General features: G+C 47.2%; 1 protein-coding gene across 1 annotated transcript in view; it reads left to right on the forward strand.

Moving 5' to 3' along the window:
- The window catches only part of IZUMO2 (IZUMO family member 2), a 12250-nt gene that overhangs the window by 2028 nt on the left and 495 nt on the right, over positions 1–9727 (forward strand). The window contains exons 3-6 of the mRNA XM_011965993.1: positions 1851–1937; positions 2186–2206; positions 3099–3179; positions 7644–7770. Of these exons, the coding sequence (XP_011821383.1) occupies positions 1851–1937; positions 2186–2206; positions 3099–3179; positions 7644–7770 (316 nt within the window). The remainder of the gene's footprint in view (positions 1–1850; positions 1938–2185; positions 2207–3098; positions 3180–7643; positions 7771–9727) is intronic.

Raw genomic sequence — 9727 nt, forward strand, 5'->3', positions numbered from 1 at the left:
CACGCCTGTAATCCCAGCACTTTGGGAGGCTGAGGTGGGCGGATCACGAGGTCAGGAGATTGAGACCATCCTGGCTAACACGGTGAAACCCCGTCGCTACTAAAAATACAAAAAATTAGCCGGGCATGGTGGCGGGCACCTGTAGTCCCAGCTACTAGGGAGGCTGACGTAGGAGAGTGGTGTGAACCTGGGAGGTGGAGCTTGCAGTGAGCTGAGATTGCCCCATTGCATTCCATCCTGGGCAACAAGAGCAAAACTCCATCTCACAAAAAAAAGAAAGAAGAAAAGAAAAAAAGAGAAAGGCATCAAAGATAGCACCAATGATTCTGAATTGAGCAATTAGAATCGTGACACACTTATTTACTAAGATGGAGTAGACTGGGAGGTTGGGAGTAGGTCTGGAGGAGAATAATGAGTGTTCAGTTTTGGATTTAGTGGGTTTGAGATGCCTCTTAGACATCCAATTGGAGATCTTGACCAGATAGCTGGGTATATAAATCCCACCTTCGGTGAGCCCTCTGGGATAGTAATATAAATGTGGGGGGCATCTGTGTATAGAACAGCACCATCCAATAGAAATAGAATGTCAGCCACAAATAGGAGTCACATATGCAATTTTTAATTTAAATTTTAAATTTTCTAGTAGCGTGGTGGCTCACGCCTGTAATCCCAGCACTTTGGGAGGCCGAGGCAGGTGAATCACCTAAGGTCAGGAGTTCAAGACTAGCCTGGCCAACATGGTAAAACCCCATCTCTACTAAAAATACAAAAATTATCCAGGTGTGGTGGCGGGCACTTGTAATCCCAGCTACTCAGGAGGCTGAGGCAGGAGAATCACTTGAACCCAGAGGCACAGTTTGCAGTGAGCAGAGATCACGCCATTGCACTCCAGCCTGCTCAACAAGAGTGAAACTCCGTCTCAGAAACAAAAAGAAAAGAAAAGAAAAGAAAAATTCTAGTAGCTGTGTTTTAAAAAGGGAAATAGAAACAGATGAAATTAATTTTGATAATATATTTTAGTTAATCCAATATATAAAATATCACCATTTCAACATGCAATCCACATAGGAATTATCGATATATTTCAAAGGTTTTTTGCACAATATCTTTACAATCCAGTGTACGTTTTATACCTACAGCACATCTCAATTCAGACTAGCCCATTTCAAGTGTTCAGTAGCCGGTGTGGCTAATGGCTACCACACTGGACAGTACAAGGATAGGTAATATATAAAGCCATATGGATTGAAATCATGAAGGAGTGAATGTAGACACAAAAAAGAAGAGGCCAGGCACGGTGGCTCACGCCTGTAATCCCGGCACTTTTGGGAGGCCGAGGTGGGAGGATCACCTGAGGTCAGGAGTTTGAAACCAGCCTGGCCAACATGGCGAAACCCCATCTCTACTAAAAATACAAAAAATTAGCCGGGCGTGGTGGCGCATGCCTGTAATCCCAGCTACTTGGGAGGCTGAGGCAGGAGAATCACTTGAACTTGGTAGGTGGAGGTTGTAGTGAGCCGAGATCACACCACTGCACTCTAGCCTGGGCAACAGAGTGAGACTCCGTTTCAAAAAAGAAAGAAGAGGAGAAGAGAGATCAAATCCACTTGCCAGATAAGGAAGGTGAGGCCAAGGAAGCGTGGCTTTGCGTAGGCCCCACAGTGAATCAGAATATAGATGCAGGATCTCCCCGGCCATAGATTTGCCCAGGAGACCCTTAGTAATCCTGGTCTTGGTTACCCCTTATAAATGAAGAGGAGCTTCCTCATCTCTTCTCCTGGAAGCTGCAAGTAGTGGGGTGGGCTTTCTGGGTGCCCTCCCACCCCACAGAGATCTCTTCCTCTCCTCAGATGAGCCTTTGCTGGAAGAGCTGGTGACCCTCAGGGCGAATGTGATCAAGGAACTCAAGAAAGTTTTAATTTCACATCAATTAAAAGGTGCAGTATATCTCTCCACCAATCCCTTCTCCCCTTCTCCCTTGATCTCTTGATCCACTTTTACCACTTTTTCTCCCAAACCAAACTCCTTCTTCACATCTCCTATAACTCAGCCTTCTTCATCTCTCCCCAATCTTCCCTTCTGTCCTTTCCCAGCCTCACCCCTTACCTGCTCTCCTGATCCCTCACCAATTAAATTATCAAGTTATCATCCCAATTTAACTCACCTCAGCAATTTTCTCTTGCAGCCTGCAACCCCAAACTTTGCCGTGAGTTCTCGATCATCTATCTCTCCCTTTTGTACCCTCCTAACCCCCTTTGCCCTGTCTCCCCAAATCAAGCCTGGCTACCACTCCTTACTCCATTTGGCAGTTCCCTTACCCCAAAGACATGGAACCTAGGGAGATTTGCTTTTTAAAGGTTTATGAAAATAACGACTATCTGCAAAACAACATTTTGAAGGTATGTAAGTCACGATAAGATAGGCTATGTTGTATTAACAAATAAACCCTCACATCTCAGTGGTTTAACACAACAAAGGTTTATTTTTCTTTCACCCAAATTTCACTGAGAGTTGAGTGGCAGTCCAGGTGGTGACTCAGGGATCCAGGCTATACACACGTGGCAGCTTCTAAGCATGCTTCAAACAGAAAAGCAATAGAAATCACACTGAGAGTTTTACAGCCAAGCCTGGAAGAGACACACATGATTTTGCTGACTTTCCATTGTCCAGGACTAGGTCACAAGGTCACAATTTACTGAAAAGCACCCTGGGAAATGTAGTCCTCCTGTATGCACCAGTAGAGGAGGACACAGTGGGCCCAAAGAGGGGACATCTCACCAGTGTCTGCAAAGGAGGCTCCAAATTAGAAAAAGAAAAGTGCAAACTCAGAATTTACAAATGTTTAATTAAATGTCCACAAACAGACTGCTGAATCTACTGGATGACTGCAACTGAATTGAACTCTTCAATGATTATATAACAATTATTTTTTATGTGAATTGTCAGTGCATTTTGCTCAGTTCCTCTGCTGGGCAGTGGAATCTCTGAAATTTAGGAGAGCCAAGGGACCCCATCTCCTCTTTCTCCTTCTTCCTTCCCACCCTTGCCGGTCCTCTGATATCTGCCCTTGTCTTACTTCTCCCTTTCCCCTTGCCTAGGCTGGCTAAAAGAAGAGGTGTGGGACTGTTTACATTGCCAGAGGATCAAATCCCAGTGTATCCACAAAAAGTACTGCTTTGGTAAGCTTCTGGGGGTGGGGGAAGATGTGGGACAGGCGTGCGAGAGATTGAGACAGCCATGACCCGCTAGATACGGGTTTCGAGGCTCCCACATGCAGCCTCAAATCCTGCCCTAACCATTTGCTTAGAGTGTGGCCCAGAAGTTGCTTCTGTATTCTGAAATTCACTTTCCTCCATCTGGTAAATGGAGAGACTCCCTGGAACTTTAGAATGCCCGTAGCACCAGAATGGCAGGTGCCAGAAAAACATTTTCTTCTTAGCCGTTGCTGTACCTGGGAAATTTGGAAGGCTGTGCTGAATTGACTCATTCATTCATTCATAAATCTAAAAAACATACATTCTTTTTTTTTTTTTTTTTTGAGACAGAGTTTCACTCTTGTTGACAGGCTGGAGTGCAATGGTGCGATCTTGGCTCACCGCAACCTCCGCCTCCCAGGTTCAAGCAATTCTCCTGCCTTAGCCTCCTGAGTAGCTGGGATTACAGGCATGCACCACCACGCCCAGCTAATTTTGTATTTTTAGTAGAGACGGGGTTTCTCCATGTTGAGGCTGGTCTTGAACTCCTGACCTCAGGTGATCTGCCTGCCTCGGCCTCCCAAAGTGCTCGGATTACAGGCGTGATCCACTGCGCCCGACCTTTTTTTTTTTTTTTTTGAGATGAAGTCTCACTCTGTCACCCAGGCTGGAGTGCAGTGGCGCAATCTCGGCTCACTGCAAGCTCCGCCTCCCAGGTTCACATCATTCTCCTGCCTCAGTCTCCCGAGTAGCTGGGACTACAGGTGCCCGGCACCACACCCGACTAAGTTTTTGTATTTTTAGTAGAGACGGGGTTTCACCGTGTTAGCCAGTATGGTCTCGATATCCTGACCTCGTGATCCGCCTGCCTTGGCCTCCCAAAGTACTGGGATTACAGGTGTGAGCCACTGCACATGGCTTTTTTTTTTTTTTTTTTTTTTGAGATGGAGTCTCGCCCAGGCTGGAGTGCATTGGCATGATCTCGGCTCACTACAACCTCTGCCTCCTAGGTTCAAGTGATTCCCCTGCCTGAGCCTCCCAAATAGCTGGGACTACAAGTATGCACCACCATACCCGGTTAATTTTTGTATTTTTAGTAGAGATGGGGTTTCACCATGTTGGCCAGCCTGGTCTCAAACTCCTGACCTCAGGTGATCCACTCAGCCTCCCAAAGTGCCATGATTACAGGCATGAGCCACCATGCCCAGCCTAAAAAACATATATTCTCATAACAGAAAGAATAGTACAAAGAGGCAGGACATGCAGTGGCTCACACCTGTAATCCCAGCACTTTGGGAGGCCGAGGCAGGCAGATCACAAGGTCAGGAGTTCGTGACCAGCCTGGCCAACATAGTGAAACCCCGTCTCTACTAAAATAACAAAAAATTACCCTGGCGTGGTGGCGGGCATCTGTAATTCCAGCTACTCAGGAGGCTGATGCAGGAGAATCGCTTGAATCTAGGAGGTGGAGGCTGCAGTGAGCCAAGATCGCACCACTGCACTCCAGCTTGGGTGACAATGCGAGACTCCATCTCAAAAAAAAAAAAAAAAAAATGGTACAATGAATCCACATATATCTATCCAGGTTGAATAGTCATGCTGGATCTTTTCACATGCTGCTCCCTCTCTCTGTCACACTGTTCCAATCACTTCTTTACTTAATTCAGGTCTCAAAGGTCACTTCCTCAAACAGGCCTCTCTGATCATAATCTCAAAAGTAGCACTTACTATCAAATTATGTTAACAATGAACATTCTTCCATATTTATTTCACCTACTTTATTCTTTGCCATAGTATCTTAAAAGAAATCACAGACACTATGCCCCATAGACTGTACCTCTAAAAATAAAGACATTTTCCTAAGCAGCCACAATGTCGTTCCCACACCCACCAAACTGAGCAATGATTCCTCAATGTCAAATAATTCCAGGTCCCACTGTCAACTGCCCTAATTGTCCCCAGAATATTTTTCACAGTTGATTTGTTCAAACCAGGGTCCAATGAAAGGACTTCTTATATCATTCAATTGTTCGGTTTTTCACTTCTTTTTAAAATCTAGAACAGTTTTGTTCTGTTTTGTTTTTAGACTGGGTCTTACCATGTTGGCCAGGGTGGTCTCAAACTCCTGGGCTCAACTGATTGGCCCACCTCGGCCTCCCAAAGTGCTGGGATTACAGGCATGAGCCACTGCACCCGACCTAGAACAGTTTCTCTTATCAGTTTTGTTTTGTTTTTTGGGTTTTTTTGCCTCCATGACTTTGGCATTGAAAAAGAAGGGAGTGTGTCCTGTAGAGTGTCCCACTTTTGGATTTGCTTGTTTGCTTCCTTTGGCTGGTATTTGGTGACAACAAATATTTTGAGCACCCTACGATGTCCCAAACTAAGGAACAGTGGAATGGGAGACAGATGTAGTTCCTGTCCTCACGGAGCCCACATTTTAATGGGGCCAGAGGTTAGACTAGGGTTTTGCAACCTCAGCACTGTGGAGATATGGAGCTGGATCATTCTTTGTTAGGGACGCCGTCCTGGTTATTGTAGGATGTTTAGCAGTATCCCTAGCTTCAATCCACGAGATGCCAGTAGCATCTCCCTCCCCATTATGATAATCAGAAATGTCCCTAGACATTTCCAAATGTCCCCTGAGCGACAAAATTATCCCTGATTGAGAACCACTGGGTTAGATGGTAATTACATGAACAGATAAACAGGCTGGATTCAGGTGGCAATAGTGTTCTAATGAAAACAGAATGGTTTGGTAAATAGTGCCTCGGGGGAGGCTGCTACTTTAGAAAGTACAGATGTAGGCCGGGCGCGGTGGCTCACGCCTGTAATCCCAGTACTTTGGGAAGCTGAGGCAGGTGAATCATGAGGTCAGGAGATCGAGATCATCCTGGCTAACATGGTGAAACCCCATCTCTTCTAAAAATACAAAAAAATTAGCCGGGCGTGGTGGCGGGCACCTGTAGTCCTAGCTACTCAGGAGGCTGAGGCGGGAGAATGGCGTGAACCTGGGAGGCAGAGCTTGCAGTGAGCCGAAATTGAGCCACTGCACTCCAGCCTGGGCAACAGAGCAAGACTCCGTCTCAAAAAAAAAAAAAAAAAGAAAAGAAAGTACAGATGTAGGGCCCCTCTAAAGAGGTGACTTTTGAAAGCTGAAGGAAGTGAGTGACAGGAACAGTGTCAATGACAGAGGGAACAGCACATGCAAAGATCTAACATGATTAAGCAACAAGTAGGAGAAGGCCAGTGTGGCCAGAGCCCAGTGAATTAAAGAGAATAGTAGGGTGGCAATGGCCAGGTGACGTGGGAACCAGATGGTGCAGGGCTTGCTAGAGAGCATGGTGAGAACTTGAGCTTTTATTCTGAGATGGGGGGCCATAGAGTAGCAGGAAGACTCTGAGCAGAGGGAGCCGACTTAGGTTTTAACAGCGCCTCCCAGAGGCCATGTGAGGAACTGGGGGAGGAGGAGTCAAGGGAGCCCCCTCTAGGAGAAGCCTTGGGCTGCAGTTGGACCTGCTTGGTAACCATGGAGGTAGATTGGATTCTGCCTACAGTTTGAAGGTCAAGCCAAGAGGCTTTGCTGGTAGAAGGAAAGAGTTGGTGGTGGGTGGTAAGTGGAAGATGCAGAAAGCAACTCCCAAGGCCACCTTCAGGGTCAACAGCTAAGATGTAGCAACTAAAACTTTTATCTTGTGAAACTGTTCGCATTTTGTACCTCCCTCTCATGTGCATAGTGTCTCCGGTTTTTTTTGTTTGTTTTGTTTTTGTTTTTGTTTTTGTTTTCTGAGACAGGGTCTTGGTTCATCCCCCAGGTTGGGGTGCAGTGACACAGTCATGGCTCACTGCAGCCTCAACCTCCTGTGTTCCAGCAATCCTCCCACCTCAGCCTCCTGAGTTGCTAGGACTACAGGCACGTGCCACCATACCTAGCTAATTTTTTCTTTTTTGTCGAGATAGGATCTCACAGCCCACGCTAACTTGAACCCCTGGGCTCAAGTGATCCTCCTGCCTCAGCCTCCCAAAGTACTGGGATTATAGGCGCGAGCTAATCATGCCTGGCCATTGTATCTGTACCTTTTGGTTTTGAGTCGAACTTCCCAAGTCGTCCTCACCCCACCCTATCCCATCAAATGAAATGCTTTTAGAACTAGCCTCTCCCTGTAGCTATGATAACTGTGATATGCAGGCTGGACTGTCAACTGCATGAGGCCAGTTTGCCAGCTTGGTTCCCGGCTGTATCCCAAGTGCCTACAATGGTGCCTGAGACAGAGCATTAGAGGAATGGATAAATGGAGAGTCAGATCCCAGCAGAGGGCAGGGAACAAACAGGAAGAGGGAGCGCCCCACCCCCACCCCTGCTCCAGGCTGCTGAATGAACAGGTGGGGTGGGTACGAGGCTAAGGAGGGGTGGTGACTTGGAGGTCGGGGCTGTTTCCCTACCCGCCCCAGTCGACCGGCAACCCCGCGTGGCCCTGCAGTACCAGATAGACACCAAATACCTGAGGAACCAGGCGCTGTTGGGCATCTTCATTTCTGTGTCTCTGGCTGTCTTTATGTTCATGGTCATCGTGGTCTCGTGAGTCATCCTTGCCCCCTCCTCAGTCCCCCGTGGGACCCACTGGGCCCCTCAAAAATGGCAACTCCCTGGATGGGTCACTGTGTATTTTGAGAGTCTCCTCTTCAGTCACTTTAGTCTCTATCTCTCTTTTTCTCTCTCTGTCTCTCTCCTCCCTCTTCTCCCTCCCGCCCCCACCCCCGTACCTTTCTCTCATCTGTATTTCTGTCTGTCTTTCTTTCTCATTTCCCCTTTCCTCCACCTATGGGTCACATTACAACCTTCCTGGGTCCTCAGCACTTTTGCCTTTGTGGGCCTCTTCTTACACTAAAAACAAACCAAAAACAAAAAAACCCTAAAAGTTATGTTTTGTGGATTCCTTGGTAGAAAGACAAATATCATCCAAGTTGGATTAATTATGTTCTATTCGTCATCATAATTACTGTTATATTCATTTATCTTCTTCTGGCTTTCAAAGATACTACAGTGAAAACATTTCCATGGACCCTGGGCCCTGTGCCTAGGAAGGAAGTGGCTCTCATCCTCTCCCCCTCTAAGTTTATCTCCCTGTCTCTTTCTACTTGTGCCCCCCCAGCCCCTTCTCCGGCCCCTGTCTTCCCCTCTCTGTCTCAATTTCTCTCTCTCTCTCTCTCTCTGCCTCTTCCAAGTGTCCCATTAATCTCCTTTCCCTAACGCCTCAGTTTCTTCATCTGCAAAAAGGGAGTAATGCCACCACCTCCCACTGGGGGGTGTGATGAGCAGTGAATCAGTGAATGCTCTTTTTTTCTTTTTCTTCTTCTTCTTTTTTTTTTTTCTTGAAACGGAGTTTTGCTCTGTGGCCCAGGCTAGAGGGCAGTGGCGTGATCTTGCGACCTTGGCTCACTGCAACCTCCGCCTCCCAGGTTCAAGCGATTCTCCTGCCTCAGCCTCCTGAGTAGCTGGGACTACAGGTGCCCGCTGCCATGCCTGGCTAATTTTTGTATTTTCAGTAGAGACGGGGTTTCGCTACGTTGGCCAGGCTGGTCTCAAACTCCTGTCCTCAGGTGATCCATCTGCTTCGTCCTTCCAAAGTGCTGGGATTACAGTCATGAGCCACCATGCCTGGCCAGTGAACGCTCTTAATAACACTTAGCGCATTGGGAGTGCTCCCTGCAGGCCAGCTCTCACTGTGAACTTGCTCAGCCTCTCTTCCAACTCTCTCTCCTCATTTCTCTGTCTCCCTGTGTATTCATTTCTTATTGCTGCTGTAACATCACCACAAACTGGGTGACTTAAAGCAAAAGAAATGTATTCTCTGGGTTCTGAAAGCAGAAGTCTGAAATCAAGGGGTTGGCAAAGTTGGTTCCTTCTGGAGCCTCTGAGAGTGAATCCACCCCATGCCTGTGTCCTAGCTGCTGGTGGCTGCTGGCATTCCTTGGCTCCCTTCTAATCCCTGCCTCTGTCTTCACATGGCTTTGTTTCCTGTGTGTCCGTCTCAAATCTCCCTCTCCTTTCTCTTCTAAGGACACCTGTCGTTAGATGTAAGGCCCATCCTAAATCTCATGTCACCTTAACTTAATTACATCTGCAAAGACTGTGTTTCCAATTAAGGTCACATTCCCAGATACTAGGAGTTGGGACTTGGATATATCTTTGGGGTGGGTGACACAGTGTAGCCCACTATACCTGCTTCCACTATACCCTGTCTCTACCTTATCTCTCTCCATTTCTGCCTGTGTCTCCTCTTAGCTTTTTGTTTTTTGTTTTTGTTTTTGTTTTTTTTTTGAGACTGAGTCTGGCTCTGTCGCCCAGGCTGGAGTGCAGTGGCCGGATCTCAGCTCACTGCAAGCTCCACCTCCCGGGTCTACGCCATTCTCCTGCCTCAGCCTCCGGAGTAGCTGGGACCACAGGCGCCCGCCACCTCGCCCGGCTAGTTTTTTGTATTTTTTAGTAGAGACGGGGTTTCACCGTGTTAGCCAGGATGGTCTCGATCTCCTGA

Source organism: Mandrillus leucophaeus, unplaced genomic scaffold, assembly GCF_000951045.1.
Source record: "Mandrillus leucophaeus isolate KB7577 unplaced genomic scaffold, Mleu.le_1.0 Scaffold74, whole genome shotgun sequence".
In the NCBI taxonomy this organism is placed as follows: Eukaryota; Metazoa; Chordata; class Mammalia; order Primates; family Cercopithecidae; genus Mandrillus; species Mandrillus leucophaeus.